Genomic DNA, 19,809 nt, shown 5'->3' with positions numbered 1-19,809 from the left:
AAGATGGAGGAAGTCTGAATCCCTGTCACCCTCTAGAAGAGAGTTGGCTTGACTCATACCAGCTTTACATGAAGGAAAAAATAGACATCTGTTGTGTTAAGCCACACGTTTATTTGCATCTATAACAAAGCCTGGCCTAATATTACTAATCTACAATTTTTTAAAACTATTTTACTAGTACAATTTAAATGTTTAGTAAGGGCAGGTAAGTTAGGTACTTTCAGTAAAACTCCAAATAAAACCCCAGGGTTAGAATACAGGAGAGCAGGTGGGAAGAGGAAAAAAAGTTTCATAATTAATATCACTTAAATAAAGAGGCCGATCAAGGATTAGGAACAAGGCAGTTCCAGCCCAGCCCACAGCCTTTCAGTCATGAAAAGACAGGTCTTATAAGGCTCAAAGTAATTACAGTAGCCAGTAGCCAACTAATTACAGGCTTCAAACGTAGCTCTTACCCAGATTCTACAAAACCAACTAAAATGAGTAAGTACCACCTACAATGTAAAGCTGCTTTTTAATTAATGGAGATAGTTAAAAATGGAAAGAAAACATACTCAGCTCAGCAAATATTTATTGGGTACCTAATATCTTCAGAGCACTGAGTCATAATAAATAGTAATTGATAATAGTTAAACAATGAAGTGATACTCATCGATACTTAAATTAGTGCACTTAAATGGTATTATCAAAGTTATAATATATTTAGTTCTCTTTCTATGTTTAATTATACTATATGCTTTTGATAAGTTATGTTTCTTCTTAGGAAGACATTAACCTTAACAAAACCAATTATCATCTATTTGAAGAACTTAAATCACTAACATCTTATAGCAATAACTAGAAATGTAGATAAAATTCAGGGGAGCCCTGGCCAGTGTGGCTCAGTTGGTTGGTCATTATCCCATGCACTGAAAGGTTACCTATTCAATTCCTGGTCAGGACACATGCTGGAGTTTTGGACTCAACCCCAGGTAGGGGGTTTACAAGAGGCAGCCAATCTGTTTTGCTCTCACATAGATGTTTCTCTTTCTCTCTCTCCTTTCCTCTCTCTCTAAAAATCAATTAAAAAATAAAAATTAATAATTAAATTAAAGCCCAGCCAGCGTGGTTCAGTGGTTATCATTTATGAACCAGGAGGTCATGGTTCGATTCCCGGTCAGGGCACATGCCTGGGTTGCGGCTCCATCCTCAGTGTGGGGCATGCAGGAGGCAGCCAATCAATGATTCTCTCTCATCATTGATGTTTCTATCTCCCTCTCCCTTTCCTTTACTCTGAAATCAATAAAAAATACATATATTAAAAAAATTAAATAAAATTCAAAAGAGAAAATTACTTATTTCTAGTCATAGTGTTTTTCTTTCTCTCTTTTAAAATTTTATTGATTTTATGCATTCATTGCTTGCTTCTTATATGTACCCATTGGAGATCAAATCCACAACCTTGGCATATCAGGATGATGCTCTAACCAACTGAACTACCCCACCAGGGCTGGTCCTAGTGTTTCTCAAAGTTTGGTCCATAGCGTGCCTGGTATGCTTTTATTTATTTATTTTTAAGTAACATATTTTTGCTCAACAGCTTTTATTTATTTATTTACTTTTATATATTTTTATTGATTTCAGAGAGGAAGGGAGAGGGAGAGAAATATAGAAACATCTGGGGATCGAGCCCACAACCCAGGCATGTACCCTTGACTAGAATCAAACCCAGGACCCTTCAGTCCGCAGCCAACGCTCTATCCACTGAGTCAAACCAGCTAGGGCACTAGTATGTTTTTAAAATATGCATTTTCTTGGGTCCTTACCCAGATCAACACAATCAAAATCTCTAGAGGTAGAGCCTAGAAAGTTTTATCTATCTATATAAAAAGCCAGAGACTGTAGTGCCGTCACGACCATAACGACCTAACGACCAGTCGCTATGACACCCACTGCGGCCAGTGAACCGGCCTGATCTAGGCCGGATCGCCCCCAACACCCTGACCAGGGCGGGGCCAGCTGGCCAACCGCCTTGGCTGGCAGGAATTTGGGGTCCGGGGACCTTGGAGCTGCTCGGTCTCAGGCTCGGGCAGCTGCACGGGTAAAGCTCTCCTTGGGTGGAAGTGGACCTGGGATCGGGGCGCTGGAATCAGGGATGGGGTGGGGAGGCTTTCCTGGTGACCATAGCAGTCCCCGCGGGCCGCGCACAGCACCTGGGTGTCTGGCTCGGTCGGAACAGCAGCAGGAATAGGGGTCAGGGGGTGTAGGGGGCAGCGGCATATAGGAGCCAGGAGGTGTGAGGCCCAACGTGGGCTCTTACCCCGCCTGCTGGGCCCAGCAGCACCAGCAGGTGGGCCATGATGTGCAGCGAGGCATTGGGCGGCAGACAGGAGGGGAAGTGAGCCAGGAGGGCAAGGCCCCGCACCAGACAGAGCCCCAAGCGGCGTGGGTGGGCCTGGAGCTGGAAACCCTGGCGAGGTGGGCAGGCTGCAGCCCCAGCCTTTTCGGCCTTGGCCTTGGAATTCAGAAGTCAGCCCCACTTCAAGAGAGAGGACGTGGCGGAAAGTGGCAAGGCAACAGAAGGGATGGGAAATGTTGTGGCCATCTTTGGGAAACAGCTGCCATGGTCTTCAGTAACTATGAACAGATAATCTTTGGTCTCGGTTCTACAGAAGAGGAAGCTGAGACTCAAAGAAGGGAGCCTTCCGCAACACCTCAGCCACTTCTCAGACCTGACCCTGTGCAGCATTGTTTTTGTTGAAAGGAGAGGATCCAAGATGTTTTTAGATCTTTGCTATTTTAGGCAGGAGAGAATTTAACACAGGGAATTGGTGCTTGGGAAATCATCGGGAAGCTGGAGGAGTGGGTATTAGGCTGGGCCCCCAGGAAAGACTCCCTGCCCAGAGGGAGGACCTGCCCCCTCAGCCACAACTGAATTCTAGGGCACTCTGGCACAGCTGTGACCTGGGGATTGGGAAACTGCTGCCCCCGCAAGTGCCCTCCAGCTCCCACAAAACAGGTCACTGGGCACTGCCTCTGCCACAACTGCCTGTGCACAGCCTGGATTCCGCTGCAGAAAACCTCCACATCTCTGCAAACATGGTCACCAGCAGCAAACAGCCCAAACTGCGGGAAGATGCCTCTGCCCCACTTCTGCCTTCAAAATATTGTGCAAGCGCATCCAATCGGCAGAAACAAATTCATATCCAGAAACCTAGCTGCAGAGGACTTTGGGAAATTTCAGACTTTTGTCTAGGAGTGAGATCTTGCCCATGTACTTCATGTGCCTGGTATTGATAAAAATGGGGCCCGGCTGGTGGGGCTCAGTGGTTGAGCATTGATCTATGAACCAGGAGGTCACGATATGATTCCTGGTCAAATTTCGGGCTTGGTCCTCAGTACGGGTGTGCAGGAGGCAGCTGATTAATGATTCTCATCATTGATGTTTCTATCTCTCCCTCCTTCTCCCTTCCTCTGAAATCAATTTTTTTAAAATGGGGTCATACTGTATATATGTGTTATAACAAGTTTTTCACTTCATAGATCACTAATGTCTTTCCTGTTAAAACCATACTTAGAGAACATTATTTATCATTCATTTTAATTGATCTCAGAGAGAAGGGAGAGAGAAACATTGTTCCATTGATTCCTGCACTCACTGGACTGGGTATTGAATCTGCAACCTGGGCATGTGCCCTGACTGGCAATGGATCCTCCACTTTCTGGTGTATGGGACGATGCTATGCTGGTACCCTGACCCCAAATTCCAGCCTCCAAAACTGTGAGAAAAATACATTTCTGTTGTTTAAGGCACACAAATTTATGATATTTTGTTTTGGCTGTCTGAGCTGACTAATCTATACTAATAAAAGAGTAATATGCTAATTAAACCAGGTCAACTGGACACCTTCTGGTTGTCATTCCGGACAAAGCCACGGTGGCGGAGGCCGAAGCAGAGGCAGTTAGGGGCGATCAGGCTGGCAGGGGAGCAGTTAGGGGGGATCAGGCAGGCAGGCAGACTGGTTAGGGGCAATCAAGCAGGCAGGCAGGTGAGCAGTTAGGAGCCAGTGGTTCCAGATTGCGAGAGGGATATCCGACCAGCAGTCGGACATCCCCGAGGGGTCCTGGAATGGAGAGGATGCAGGCCAGGCTGAGACCCCCCCACCCCCGTGCATGAATTTCATGCATCGGACCTCTAGTTTTTAATAAGATCCTCCAGAATTCTTATGCATACTAGAGTTTGAGAACTATTTCCTAATGGATGTGTCTTGAAAATCCAACATAACATAGGGATAGCAAACATAACTGTTGTAAAAAGTTTTTGCACAACAAAAATTGCCAGGTACACAAATTACTTCAAAAACAGAAGTATCACAAGTTTTTCCTTAATTGGGATTACCCACGATAGCATTAAGAAAGCTATTATTGTTTTAGCAAACTTAACACATTGCGGATGAATCACGAGAATTCTCGCTTCATATTACAGTGTTTTACAAAATATCATACTTTAAAAAGATATTAGCTTGTAAGAACATGTAATAAATAACTTCAAAATGCAATGGGTATGTAATTTTAAAGCATGCCTTTAACATTTATGTAAAACATTTTTTGTACTAGTTCAATAGAAACTTATCTGGCCACTGGGTAAAGCTAGCAATAAAACTACTGGTCCATAATGTGTTAACATGTGTAAGTTTTATTCTGTGGGGTAACTACCCCTTACCTTCTGTTGTTCTTCCAGTCTCCCACCTCAAGTTCCAAAGTGCCCTGGTAGTGACGAGTGTGCAAAACAGGCATCAGTCCACCAAGTGTATGGAGGTGCCCACACAAATAAGCTATAGCTGAACTAACCAATGAAAAATAAATGGAATAATGAATAAAAATAACTTGTGTGCCAAACTCATACAAATATTTCTTCAGAAAAGCAAGATAGGTAGAGCAATATAAAATAACTAAAAACAATTAATTTTAATTTTAGAAGCCTGCCTCACCTCATTATTGACTGAACTCCTGGTGATGGAGAAAGAATAGTAAATGTTGTATAGTGTCCAAACCAAATAGTGTGGTTGCTCTGATTACTTTCCTTTGACAATAATAAAAGCTCCTCCATCTGTTTCTAAAAAGGAAGAAAAATAGAAGAATCTTTTAATTAGGCTCAGGCTGAAATCTAATGTCAATAGATTAAACAACACCCTTCAAATATTATAATAAAAAGTGTATTATGTTTCGGGCTGACACCCTGCTAATTAATGACCTGTATGGATGTTTGTAAGTTTCTAACTGTTTTCACATATAATATAAACAGGGCAGGTATTACCCCCATTTAATAGATGAGGGAACAAAAATAATCAATGTAACCTTACATCATTTTTAAAATTTATAAATTTCTTTATAAAAATAAAGAAACACTAACCTTTTCAGCCCTGTATACCACACTGCAATTAATAAAGAGGATACTGATACTAAAACAAAATACATATTATGTCCATAGAAAGCCTTGTACCTGAATGTTTCTAACAGCTCTAGTCATAGTAGCCAAAAATTAGAAACCATCAACAAATTGCATATAGCCATACAACAGAATACTACTTGGCAATTTAAAAATAAAGAACTGGCCCTGGCCAGTTTGGCTCAGTGGATAGAGCGTCGGCCTGTGGACCAAAGGGTCCCAGGTTCAATTCCGGTCAACGGCACATACCTTGGCTGCAGGCTCCTCCCCGGCCTGGCCTCTGGTAGAGGTTCAGGAGGCAACCAATCGATGTGTTTCTCTAATATTGATGTTTCTCTCTGCCTTTCCCTCTCTCTTCTACTCTCCCTAAAAATCAATGGAAAATCGGGTGAGGATTTAAAAAAAAAAAAAGAACTGCCCTGGCCGGTGTGGCTCAGTTTGTTGAGCATCTTCAGTGCACCGAGAGGTTGCTAGTTTGACTCCCAGTCAGGGCATTTGCCCAGGTTTTGGGCTCAATCCCTGGTATGGAGTGTGCAGGAGGCAGCCGATTGATGTTTCTCTCTCTCTCTCTCTCTCTCTCTCTCTCTCTCTCTCTCTCTCTCTCTCTCTCATCAATAAAGCCCTAGTTTTGCTCAGTGGATAGAGCATTGGCCCAAGGGCTAAAGGGTCCCGGTTCAATCCCCAGTCAAGGGCATGTACCTCAGTTGCAGGCTCAATCCCCGGTTGGGAGATGTGCAGGAGGCAACCAATTGATGTGTCTCTCTCACATCGATGTTTTTCTCTCTCTCTGTCTCTCCCCCTCCCTTCCACTCTCTCTAATAATCAATGGAAGAATATCCTCAAGTGACGATTAGAAAAAAAAAATCAATAAAAATGTATTTTTTAAACAGAAAGAACTGATATACACAATAGTATGGATAAATCTCAGAAACATTATACTGAGCAAAAGAAGCCAAATACAAGAGTACATTCTGTATGATCTCATTTATATAAAACTCTAGAACAAACAAAACTAATCTATGCTGACAGAAAACCCCGAACAATTGTCCCCTGGGACTGGGGGTGGAGACTGACTTTACAAGAGAACTTTCTGGGGTTCTTAGTTGTGGTGAGAGTTATACACCAGTATAGACATTTATCAAAACTCTGCAAACAACCTGGCCAGCGTGGCTCAGTGATTGAAAGTCAACCTATGAACTAGGAGCTCACAGTCTGATTCTCAGTCAAGGCAGATGCCCAGGTTTGGGGCTCAGTCCCCAGAAGGGGGCATGCAGGAGGCAGCCAATTAATAATTCTCTCATTATTGATGTTTCTCTCTCTCTCCCTATCCCTTTCTGAAATCAATAAAAAAATATATATACATATATTTTTTAAACTCTTCAAACAGTTGAAATGAGTGTATTTTATTATATGTAAATCATCCCTCAAGAAGTTGATTTCAAAAATAACTTGCACATATGTAAATATACATTAATATTATCTGTAAAGTGCTACTGGCAATAAATTCCTGGGCCCCACCCTAAGTGTTTCTAATTTGATACATTGCAAGTAAAGCCGGGAATATTCATTTTATAAGATTCCAGCCGATTTTTATGCAGATGATCCTTGAATCATACCTTAAAAAACATTATTCTGAGGAATACATTTAAAAATAACACTTTAATCAACTCGGTCTAAAGACATTTGGTAGACAGGAAAGAAATTACACCTACATTAAACAAAATGCCCAATATAACACAATGCATCAGACAATATTCTGTTCACTTGATTTCCAGCCCCTCTACACCCTCATATCACTTTGAATCTCTTGCAGCACTTAGCAAATTCAGCCTTTTATGAGTTATTTCTGCACTGGTCTTATGCCCCACCACTAAATTAAATATCTTAAGAAGCTAGGGACTTGACCATATCACCTTTGTATTCTTATACATGGACACATACGTATTGCATATGAGCATGTGCTCACTAAACATTTAATGAGTTGTTATTTGTTGTACCCAGAAATAATGAGAGGTTCTCAGATGTGACTTTCCAGTTTTAATCCAGCTTACAAAGAGTTTTCACCTAGCTTACAAAAAATTGTTTAAAAGGAACTTATTTATTTCAATATATATACTGAGAGAAAGAGATGAGAGAGAGAGAGAGAGAGAGAGAGAGAGAGGGAGAGAGACCTTCAGTTAAAAATGGCAACTGCAGGGATTTAGGAATATACCATATAGTATACAAAGCTGTATGCCCTGTACCTTGCTAAGTGCATCTTACACTTAGTACATATTTAATAAATGTTTACTGAATAAATATAAGTATAAAATGTGAGGTACTTATAACAGTACTGAAGTAGCCAGTAATTTCTTCTGGCTATACCTGTAATCTCAGGAAACTTTTTTCTCAAGCATTTTTAGATAAGAACTTGTTTCCCTAGGATAATTTTAAGTGAGCCACATGTATCTGAGAAAAGTAGGTTAGCTACAAAGAGAAGTGAGATTTTTACTGTACCTCATCTAAAATTCCAAAGAAATTATAGGGCCTCTTAGGCCCTGGGTTTAGGGTGGCATCCAAAGAGATGAAAGAATAGTTTCCAAAGGGAGTACTGTGAACATAATGGAAAGAGCCATCCGTACGTATGGCAGAATATTTCCTAAAAAATACAAGACAGAAAAGTTTTAATGCAATCATAAAAAAACTGAATATGTTTAAATGCCCTAATATCACACCATGGTTTGCCTCCCCTGATCTGACAGAGAAACAGACTGAACTAGATCCACAATGGATAAAGTGTAAAAGAAATTTTAAATATTTTTATCCCATTGTCTCTAAAGACAGTAACCAACACACAAAGTTGCCAAGTAAAGCAGAGAAGTAGGGGGCGATTTTAACAGTCCACTAAACATTTAAAAAGAGATCGGTCAGAACCTAGTGAAATGGTACTTACCAATCATTAAAACTGTAGTGAAGTCCTACTAAGTACATAGTAGAATTCTTGGTGCAGTGAGATACAAAAGTGTTTATTTCTTAAAACAGGACTACAGAGGCTTAACTAGCGATAAAACCTTGTAAAGAAGCCATCGAACCAGGAGAAAAATGATAGTCTAGGTATGAGTCAGTAAACCTTTTTCAGTTCCTAAAAACATACTGATAACATTCACAGGGTCCATATCCAGTAATAAAAGTCCTCACCATCTTAAGTGTCAATAGTGTTCAGGTGTCCATAAAGTAGGAGAGTGAAGAGGAGAGCGAAAGGATGGGTAACATAGTACATAAAGTAGGCACTTGTTAAATATTTGTTAAATAAATGTAAGGAAAGTATAGATTACATTGGGGTATACCTATAGTATTCAAATGTCAGAACATTTTAAGAAAATATCTAAGTGTCCTATATGACTTTTTACCTAAAAGCATATATGAAAAATACAAATAAACTTCTGAAACTTAATGTGCCATCAGGGAGCTAAATTTAAGCCACAACAGCCATCAACTATATCATAAATTATCATACATATTACAATTAATAGTCAATTCTATTGCCTCTCTTCTTGGTATTTTTAAAATTTTCATTTCAGGGCTTCTTCCTCATTAAAAAGTTTATTTATATTTTTCCTGCTCAATAGGTTTTCAGAGTTATTCTTCAGGATTTTATAATCTCATATGTTGTTTATATTGCTGTATTTTTGACACGTTAAAATCCAACTATCAAAAAATAAATCCAACTATTTAAAGGGAGAGGTTAAAATATATGATAGTTAATAACATTTTTGAATTCTGGATTTTGGCATTCACTGGGGCACTCTTTTTTAAATTATTTTCTTATTATTTTGTTGACGGTATTACAGATGTCTCCCATTTTTTTCCCCTTTACCCGCCTCTGCCTAATACCTACTTTCTCCCCTCCTTCCCTCCCCACAAGTCTTCACCACACTATTGTCTGTGTCCATGGACTATGCATATAAGTGTTTTGGTTTATTGCTCCTCCTCCCTGCAACCCCACATCAAGTTAAGTCAGTCTGTTCATGCCTCCATGCTTTCAGTCTTATTTTGTTGGTCAATTCCTTTTGTTCATTAGATTCCACAAGTAAATGATATCATGTGATATTTGTCTTTCTCTGATTGGCATATTTCACTTAGCATAATAGTCTCCAGGTCCATCCATGCTGTCTCAAAGGGTAAAGGGTCCCTCCTTTTTACAGCTGTATAGTATTCCACTGTATAAATGTACCACAGCTTTTTTACCCATTCATCTATTGATGGGCACTTGATCTATTTCCACAGCTTAGCTATTATAAATAATGCTTCTATGAACATAGGGATGCACATATTCTTTCTGATTGGTGTTTCGGAGTTTTTAGGATATATTCCCAGAGGTGGGATCACTGGGTCAAATGACAGTTCCATTTTTAATTTTTTGAGAAAACTTCATACTGTTATCCATAGTGCATTCCCATTAGCAGTGAACTAGTGTTCCCTTTTCTCCACATCCTCTGGGGCATTCTTAAGCTCAAGATTTAACTTCAAGATTTCTTTCCTTCAGGTTGATATTTCTGTGATAGATAGATAGATAGATAGATAGATAGATAGATAGATAGATATGAAGATATGTAGATATGTGCTATTTATTAAACTCAGATAGGCTAGGCACTTAGGAACAAAAATCCTATCTAATAATAGACAAACATGGTAATTAACCATACCTCCGATACGCTTTCCATTGGCTAATCAGCAGGATATGCAGATTAACTGCCAACCAAGATGGCGGCCAGCAGCCAGGCAGCTGAAGCGAACAGGAGGCTTGCTTGCTCCAGTGATGGAGGAAGCCAAGGTTCCCTGCCTGCCGCTGCTGGGCTCTGAGCTGCACTCTAAGCAACAATGTTACAATTATAGAAGCTAAACAAACCCCAGATACCTGCTTTTAGCCGTCAGAGCTGGAGCGAGCAGGACCGCAACAATGTTTCAATTATAGAAGCCAAACAAACCCCAGATACCTGCTTTCAGCCAGCCAGCCTCGAGCTGGAGCCGCAACAAAGTTTCAATTACAGAAGGTAAATAAATCCCAGAATAAAAAAAAGAAAAAAGAAAAAAAAGGAGAGACTGGGAGCTTCAGTTGCAGGCTTGGCCCGCCTGAAAACAGCCCTCAGCCCCTTATCCAGGTTGGCCAGGCACCCCAGTGGGGACCCCCACCCTGAAGGGGGTGCGGGCAGCCTGAAAACAGCCATCAGCCTCTCACCCAGGCACCAGGCACCCAAGCGGGACCCCCACCCTGATCCGGGACATCCTCAGGGCAAACCAGCCAGGCCCCACCCATGCACCAGGCCTCTATCCTAAATAGTAAAAGGGTAATATGCAAACTGACCCTAACAGCAGAAAGGCTGGGAATGACTGGTCACTATGACACACACTGACCACCAGGGGGCAGACGCTCAATGCAGGAGCTGCCCTTGGTGGTTGGTGAGCTCTCACATGGAGGAGCTCTTCTCAGCCACAAGCCAGGCTGATGGCTGCCAGTACAGCGGTGATGGTGGGAGCCTCTCCTACCTCCTTAGCAGCTCTAAGGATGTCTGACTGCAGCTTAGGTCTGCTCCCCACTAGCAAGTGGACATCCCCCGAGGGCTGCTGGGCTGCCAGAGGGATGTCTGATTGCCATCTTAGGCCCAATCCCCTGGGGAGCAGGCCTCAGCCAGCAGATGGTCATCCCCCGAGGGGTCCCAGACTGTGAGAGGGCACAGGCCAGGCTGAGGGTCCACCCCCCCCTCCTCCGAGTGCACAAATTTTTGTGCACCGGGCCTCTAGTCTATATATATAAAAGCCCAAGTGACCGTCGCAACCAAAACAACTGAATGGACGACCGAACAGGCTGCGTGGGGCAACCAGGCCAGCAGGGGGGTTAGTGAGGGATGACCAAATGACTGAGCAGCAGGCTGTGTGGGGTGACCAGGCAGGCCAGCAGGGGGGGCAGTGAGGGGTGACTAAACGATGAAACAGCAGGCTGCATGGGGAAACCAGGCTGGCGGGGGAGGCAGTTAGGGGTGACCAGGCTAGCGGGGCGGGGGGGGGGGGGATTGGGGGCGACCAGGCCAGCAGGGGGGGGCAGTTGGGGATGTCCAGGCCAGCAGGGGGAGCAGTTAGGGGCAATCAGGCAGGCAGGCAGTCAGACATCCCCCGATGGGTCCCGGATTGGAGAGGGTGCAGGCTGGGCTGAGGGGACCCCTCCCCCCACCCCGTGCAGGAAGTTTGTGCACCGGGCTTCTAGTATAAAGATAAGAAACTTTAAAGGGATTAATAACTTTACTTTCCCAATAAACACTCAGATCCTAAACCCTATTAATTCTTCTTTGAAAATGTTTCTTAACTCCATTCCCATAGTCACAATCAAAGACACAAACAGTTAATAGAAAGTGAAAGATTTTCATCTCTGTCCTTTTCTTTTCTCACATTAACAAAAGAGGAATACCTCCTCTTCCAAGTTATGGCGACTAATTATATGGTAACCAATTCTTTTTGACATATCATCCTCAAATTGATGCCACCATTCCCATATCCAGGAACTTAGTTAGACAGGTTTGTCTTCTCAAGCCCTTTTCATACTGTGACTGGACTACTGCAGGACTCTTCTATTTGGTATCCATACAGCTCCAGTCTCTCCCTCTTTTTTCTTTTTTATCCTTATCTTTTTGTTGTTGTTGTGCAATTGTCTTTATAAGATACTATTTTCATTATGTTACTTGTCTTCTTAGGAACTTGTACTGGATTATGAACTATTACTCATCACATCTAAATCTCTATGCTTCTCACTTAAGACCTCCATTAAATTGGCCCCAAGATACCAGTCCTCATTATGAACCCTAATTTTGGTGATAACCAGTTTCCTTACTGCCCCTAAAAGTTCATTCTAGCTTTTAAAGTTCAGGGAGTTCGCTTTATTTTGTTTTTTTGTTTGGGGTTGGTTTTGTTGTTGTTGTTTTTGCCTAAAATATACCACTCGAAGTATCTTACTTTTTGAAATGCTACCCCTCTTTTAAGACTGAACACAGCCCAGCCAGTATGGCTCAGTGGTTGAGTGTCAACGTATGCACTAAGAAGTCACTGGTTCGATTCCCTGTCAGGGCACATGCCCAGACTGCAGGCTTGATCCCCAGTAGGGAGTGTGCAGGAGGCAGCTGATCAATGCTTCTCTGTCATCGATGTTTTTATCTTTCTCCCTGCTCCCTCTACCCTCCTTCCTCTAAAAAAAATCAATAAAAAATATTAAAAAATAAAAAAGACTGGACACAATTTTCGCTTCTTTGATAGTCTTTGTTTTACTATGGTTGCAAATATCAAAAAATTTCTATATGTGACACGGCACCAGAGTTAAGTTAGGGTTTTTCAAAATGCTGACACATCGAGCTCAAAAGGTTCGCCATCACTGGTATAGACTATATTTTTTAATATTAACTCTTTTTTTTTGTAGGTGACCAGTTTAATAAGTGAACTTACATACAAGGGTTGTCTAGGTAGCTGTATGACCGGTGGATCTACACCCACCTGCCGGAATCTTAAACATTTATACAGAAGTCTTACGAATATTAACTCTTGTATCTCTCATGCTATCTAACTAATGATGGGCTCTCAATAAATATTTGCTACTTGACTGACAATGCAGAAATACTGTGAAATTATAATCAAAAGAAAAATCTTAACACATTGAGATTACAGAATCAGTTTTCTAACTCAAGATCCTTTCACATTCACCATCTTTTTCATATACATTGCACATAAAGAAAACTTTAATATTTGTGTGACATTCTGGAATGAAAGGATAAAGCAGCCAGAGGTGACCAACTGGGCACTTCAGCCACCCTAGCGGGTGAGAAAATCAGTATCTCAGCATTCCTAAAACCTATAGTATTCTAGCTGACAAGCTATGATCTAAATGACTTCTGCTATGCATCAATGGCAATAAATAAATAAACAAATAAATAAATGTCTATGTGGAATATTACAAGTACCATAACCCAAGAAAAAGCATGAAAGCACATGAAATAAAAACAATTAAAAGAAGTCCCAAAACAAAAACAAAAAATTGAATGTCATACACATTAAAAAAAAAAGTTTCCTTTTCTAAATTACCAGTTTCTATAAATAGAAATTTATCTGTTAAAAAATGTTTCACCCATTCATTGACTGTACCCTTCTTGTAACACATGATGGTCTGTCTTCTGTTCATTACAGTACCTGTAATAATTCTCGACGCTCTCCAGACTTGGAACATTGAATGAATCTAATTAAAAAGAAAAGAGCAAACATCATCTATATTAAAAAGAAAAATGAACCCTGGCCAGTGTGGCTCAGTTGTTTGGGCATTATCCCATGCACCAAAAGGTTGCTGGTTCAATTCCTAGTCAGGGCACATGCCTGAGTTGTGGGCTCGATCTCTAGTGGGGAGCATGTGGGAGGCAGCCAATCAATGTCCCACTCTCACATCGATGTTTCTCTTTCTCGCTCTCTCCCCCTTCCTCTCTTTCTCAAAATTAGTAGAAATATTTTTTTTAAAAAGTGCAAACATGTTAATGACTAAAGAAAAATTACAATTCTTTCAATAACACTTTAAATGGTAGAATGCCAATAAATTAGATTGATAATTTTTAAAATTTGAAAACAGAATTCAGATTATCTGGAAACTTGTTTAAGGCAACTAGTATACTGGAGAATAATAAATACAGTGGGGCCTTGACTTACAAGTGTCCCGACTAACGAGTTTTTCGAGATACAGCCGTCTCTCGGCCGATTTTTTGCTTTGAGTTGAGTTGCGAGCTAAAATTCAGGTTACAAGCCAGCTTCAGATACCCCACCGCTAGTTGGCGCAGCGAACATCACAGTGATTTGACATACGAGTAATTTGAGTTACGAGCTCCGTCATGGAACGAATTAAACTCGTAAGTCAAGGCCCCACTGTACTTTGAATCATGTACTATTTAGAATACACATCAATTTGAAAGTATAAGACTGGATGGTATTGCTGTTGTTTTAATCATGTGATTCTGGAAGCCAGCAAGGACTGGATTGATGCCTGATATATGGATACATACCAAGTGCCTCTAAAAAACAGATTACTTTGATAATAGCCCCTCTCCTCTTAAATCTTTTTTTTTTTTTTAATATATTTTACTGATTTTTTACAGAGAGGAACAGAGAGTTAGAAACATCGATGAGAGAGAAGCATCGATCAGCTGCCTCCTGCACACCCCCCACCGGGGATGTGCCTAAAACCAAGGTACATGCCCTTGTCCGGAATTGAACCTGGGACCCTTCAGTCCCCAGGCCGACGCTCTATCCAGTGAGCCAAACCAGCCAGGGCTCCCCTTAAATCTTAAAGAAGATTCAGTAAGAAAGGAAATACATAATGGTAAGGGTTAAGGTTCAGGATGTCATAGAGCATTTATCTGGAAATACAGTGATTTCATAGTTTGACAGACTGATTCCAACAGCTAAAACTGCTTCAATTCCAGGAATCCACTACATTTCTAATAACCTTAGAAATTAATCTGTACGTCCATTCTAGCCCCAAAGGAATATAATGTATATGTAACTTCTTGCTTAGTAAGAGAAAAATTGTTATACATTTTAGTAAAGATTAGTTTCTCCTCCTATGATAGCACAGCATGTATGTATATGCCCATACCATAAACATTTATGCCTATGCAAGTTAAGTTAGATTTTTATGAACTCCAAGGACTATGCAGATTATTTAAACACAAGAGTCTATTTGATATTTCTTACTTGAAATAAGCCAGCACCTTGGCTTGGAAAACTTTTTTTAAAAATACACATATTTATTATTTATTGCAAAAGAATTTGACCTGTACCACTAATTAGGATCAGGGAAAAGGGGAAATGTAAATATAGCAGAGAAAGCTGTAAGCCAGATATCCTATTTTCAATTTATAATTCATAGTTGCTTTGTAAGAAGGCATCTTTTAATCAAACCAACAGCTGTATATTTCACCAGACAGACTTATCTGCTTAAAATAGTAGAGTTTTTAAAAATATAATTAGGTACTTACCACTAATGAATAATCAAATGAAGCAGACAAATTAAGTAACTAACCAGTAAGAAAGTCAACCTTTATAAAACCAGCAAATCTACTACCATCATGATACTTTTGGAGAAGAGTTCATTTCCTTACTATCACAACAATGATCATTTAAAAACAGAAAGGGATTATCCATTTCTCTCCTCATGCTGATGGGGATTTATTTGCAATTTCAATTTATACACAGTAAAATTCATTCTTTGTGATGTACAGTTCTATGGATTTTGAGAAATGCACAGTAACATATGTACCACCACAATCAACATACAGAACAGTTCCACTACCCACCAAAATTCTCTCTTGAAGCCTCTTTATAGTCAACTTTCTCCCCATCCTCACCCCTGACAACTGCAATCTGTTATCTACCCATAGTTTTGCCTTTTCTTGAATGTCATAAAACTGGAATCATACAGTATATAGATTGACAAGTTTGGCTTCTTTCACCTAGCAAAATGCATATTTTTTAAAATATTCACCTGTATGGATTTTGCTAGAAGCTTTTCTTCCATGTAAAGAAGAAAGGACCATACAACTTTCCCCTCTAAGGCCAACATTGACATCTGTAGTTTCATATTTACTTATTTTTTAAAAATATTTTTATTGATTTCAGAGAGGAAGGGAGAGAAAGATTAATGATGAGAGAGAATCACTAATCGGCTGCCACCTGCATGCCCACACTGGGGATCAAGCCCGCAACCTGGGCATATGCCCTGATGGGGAATCGAACCATGACCTCCTGGTTCATAGGTCGACGCTCAACCACTGAGCCACGCTGGCCAGGTGACACCTGTCGTTTTAAAATCACATATCATAGCTGTATTTCAGAATTGTGGCCTTTAGTATCTCTAAACCTAGGTTACAATGTCCCATTTTATAATCTAAATGAAAGAATCTAGGCTCCTGGAGGAAATAAAAATATAGCCTTAATACATGTGGGTCTTGGCTCTTACCATGATTTCCTTTGACATCAAGCCACTTGGTTTTTTCCATGACCCTTGTCTTCTTCAGGATACTATGGTAAGTTTGCCATTCTACCTTCTGCTGCATAGATCCCAACAGGTCCTTTGTTTTGGCATCTGTCAGATCCCCTGCAGATTTACATAAGAACTGAATCGCAATACAAAATAAACCCCAGAGGAGGTTCAAGGTTCAATTTATTTTAATGCACACTGAAGGAACAGATACTTAAAGTATTCCACATGTGTAAGCATAACCACTTTTGAGTCCATTCATTTGTTCCTTATAGCTTAGCAAATGCCTATCTGACCTCCTATATTAGAAATGGGTTGTGAAAAAATATATATTTAAAGAGAGCATGGACTGACCAGTGTGGCTCAGTGGACTGAGCATTGACACATGCACCAAGAGGTTGCTGGTTCAATTCCCAGTCAGGGCACATGCTCGGGTTGCAGGCTGCATCACCCATAGGAGGCAGCCGATTGATATTTGATGTTTCTATCTTTCCCTCTCCTTTCTTCTCAATCTAAAGATCAATAAAAACATATTTTAAAAAAAATAAAAAAGAAAGCATGGGACTGTAATGAAAATTATAAGAAATTCCAACAGTCTGGGCAGGTGCCTAATGTCTATGGCAACGGCTGTAATCTAACCAAGTATTATTTTTACAGCAAGAAGCAATCTGGAAGGTGTAGATTGGACAAAGAAATACCAAAATTTCTAGAAAACTAGACAGACCCTTGAAATAGAAGTTTGCCATAAGATGAGGACTGCTATTCCATCATATCAGTAGAGGTGTTTCAGTAAGGGGGGTGGGGTGAATCCCCTAGCAGACAAGATAGATGCTCCTTTAGCTCCTCCTCCAACATGGTTTGGGAGCAAATGGTTAGGGGTTTGAAAACTCTAGGGAACCCAAGTCTCAGAAGTACCAAGGGCTGAAGAAAAAGGTGTCCTGCGCAATTTAAGCCTCAAACAATTGACAATATGATTAACTGTAAAAAACATGGAAACATGAGTGCGTTTTGTTTTAAAGGTAACTTTTGAGTTGTGGTTAAAGGGCTTTCCCTAATCCCCTCTCAAATTCAGGAATGCAACATCAAAAACAGATACAAATACAGCAGACATTAAGATGAGGACACTGAGTCCTGCTTCTACCGCTTTAACAAAACCTTGCTATGACAAATCTTTTATCCTGGATCTTGATTCAGTTACCCACAGGCAAACGGACGTATAAGGTGTTATCTCCTCTACAGGAGGACTCCCCTGGGGCCAAAGCGAAGGGCTGCAGCCCTGGCTATCATTCTACCTTCCGGACCACAGAACAACATGACAGCACAGCAACCTTCCCTACCTGTTGCTAGGACGAGAGCTGGTTGAATGATGTCAATAGTTTCAGAACAGAACTTTTCTAAGTCTGCAGCTCTGCCTGGGTCATGAAACCTGCTCAGGTGAAGGTCGGATATCTGCCGAAAGCAGGTATTAAACAGATATCTGAGTCAGGAAGAGGCAGCACGTACAGAGCGACCCAGCGGCTCTCTATGGGGGCAGGAAAAAGCAAAGATGCAGTGCAACAGAGAACCCACCCCCGCCAGGGAAGGACCGAGGCGCCCCCCCATCCCCACCCCCGCCCCCGCCCCTGCCCAGGGTTGGGGGCCTGAATGGGCACGGGTCCTGCCCCCGCGGAAACTGCCAGCATCTCACCGAGTCCTGCCAGCTCTGCACCCAGGCCCTCCCCCCGCCCCCCGCCCCTGGCTAGGCCCCCCCAGCGTCACCTGCAGACCCCAGAAGATATTGCTGGCTCCGGGGCCCGGTGCAGGGTGCGGCCTCCTGGGGACGCGGGGCTGGGGCAGCGGCGAGGTCTGGCCGGCCAGGCCGTAGTGCTCCAGGAGCACGGCCGTCAGCGCCGCGGCCACCAGGACCGCCAGCACCCGGAAGGCCAGCACCGCAGCCATACCGCCCGCCCGGCCCGGCGCGGCCCCGCGGGAGCGGCCCCGGCCGACCTTCGGGGCTCGGTCCGGAGCCTACGGCGCCGCTCTGGAACGCCGCCGCCGGCACCTGCGCCTTCCCGGGCACCGGCCCCTCGCGGCCGCCTGCAGCTCTGGGTTTGGTTTGCGAAAGTAACGGGGGTGAAGACAAGCAAACAGAGACCCCCAGCGCCATTCGGGGCTGCCGAGGGGTGTCCGGGAAGGAGCCGGTTCCGGGAGGCGGGGCTAGAATTCCGGCCCCGCCTTAGTCATTTCTGACCTCTTGTGCGTCAGCTTCCTTACCAATCAAACAGCTTAATAATACCTCCCGGAGCGTATTTCACAGGGTTGTGAGAATCAAAGTATGCACGAGGACACCTTTTAAATTGCAGTACACACACACACACAAATAATAATAATAATAATAATAATAATAATAATAATAATAATAATAATATAATAAATTGCAGTACACATGTGACAGTTGACTTTCTCTGGCCCCTTCTGATTATTAACAACCTGCTTCCATATGTAGGGGTTTTTTAGATGTAATACCAATGTTTTGTTAAATTTTTTTTCTCTTAAACCTGATTTCACATGCATTTAGTTACATAGTATTCCAATGGAGTGTATACCGTTCATTTAATACATTTTAAATACTTACAATGAGCCAGGCACGAAGAATTTGATTCAGGCTGAGGAAAAGAGTGAAGAAATAAAATGGAGTCGCTATGTCAAGCTGCTAAATTATAAAAATCAAGTAGGCTAAGGCAAAGGAAGCAATTCTCTTCCTGCTTTAACTAGCCTGGGAACTTAACCTTTGGCATTTTTCAGTTGTGCAGCAGTGCTTGGAAATACCCAAATTCCACAAACCTTTGAAGGGCTTAAGAATGTTCATGTGCTGCCGGACTAGGGAGCATCGACCCAGGAACCAAGAGGTCATTGGTTCAATTCCTGTCAGGGCATATGCTTGGGTTGCCAGCTCAATTCCCAATAGGGGGCGTGCAGGAGGCAACCAGTTGTATCTCTCTCACGTCAATGTTTCCCTTTCTCCCTTTCCCTCCCTCCCTCCTTTCTACTCTCTCTAAACATCAATGGAAAAATATATTCTCAGATGAGGATTAACAACAACAGAAAAAGAACGGATAGTATTTCTGAGTGACAGAGATTGGGGGTGGGGAGGTGGGGACGAGGAGAAGCATTTTCCACCAGGACCTAACAACATGAACTAAAGTATTAAGGTGAGAAAATGCATATTGAGGAGACAGTAAGTATTTTATTTGGCTGGACCTAGGTTTTATCTAGAAGAATCACAGTAATGAGACCAGACCCTTGGTTTCAGCCACATTGTGGAAGGCCTTTATAAATGCCAAGAGTGAAGATAGATCTGGCAATA

At 41.9% G+C, this 19,809-nt stretch overlaps 1 protein-coding gene across 9 annotated transcripts in view; it reads right to left on the bottom strand.

Annotated features, from left to right (window-relative positions):
* The window catches only part of TMEM62 (transmembrane protein 62), a 54,753-nt gene extending 36,103 nt beyond the window's left edge, over window positions 1-18,650 (bottom strand). For 4 of the 9 annotated variants that reach the window (XR_004966039.1, XR_004966040.1, XM_036299026.1 and 1 more), the window contains exons 1-6: window positions 18,222-18,650; window positions 16,443-16,580; window positions 13,634-13,679; window positions 7,925-8,066; window positions 4,971-5,095; window positions 4,703-4,825 (exon numbers count right to left, since the gene is read on the bottom strand). Coding sequence is in view for 7 of the 9 variants with exons in the window: in XM_036299026.1 (XP_036154919.1) it covers window positions 4,703-4,825; window positions 4,971-5,095; window positions 7,925-8,066; window positions 13,634-13,679; window positions 16,443-16,580; window positions 18,222-18,609 (962 nt within the window). In the remaining 2 variants the exon portion in view is untranslated. Of the gene's footprint in view, window positions 1-4,702; window positions 4,826-4,970; window positions 5,096-7,924; window positions 8,067-13,571; window positions 13,680-16,442; window positions 16,581-17,800; window positions 17,986-18,221 lie in introns of those variants that run through there. The other 5 variants (XM_036299028.1, XM_036299037.1, XM_036299042.1 and 2 more) reach the window with 4 other exon arrangements.
* Window positions 18,651-19,809: the final 1,159 nt, after the last annotated feature.

Source organism: Myotis myotis, unplaced genomic scaffold (assembly GCF_014108235.1).
Source record: "Myotis myotis isolate mMyoMyo1 unplaced genomic scaffold, mMyoMyo1.p scaffold_m19_p_1, whole genome shotgun sequence".
NCBI classification, from domain to species: Eukaryota; Metazoa; Chordata; class Mammalia; order Chiroptera; family Vespertilionidae; genus Myotis; species Myotis myotis.
This window is presented reverse-complemented; position numbering and strand designations above follow the sequence as displayed.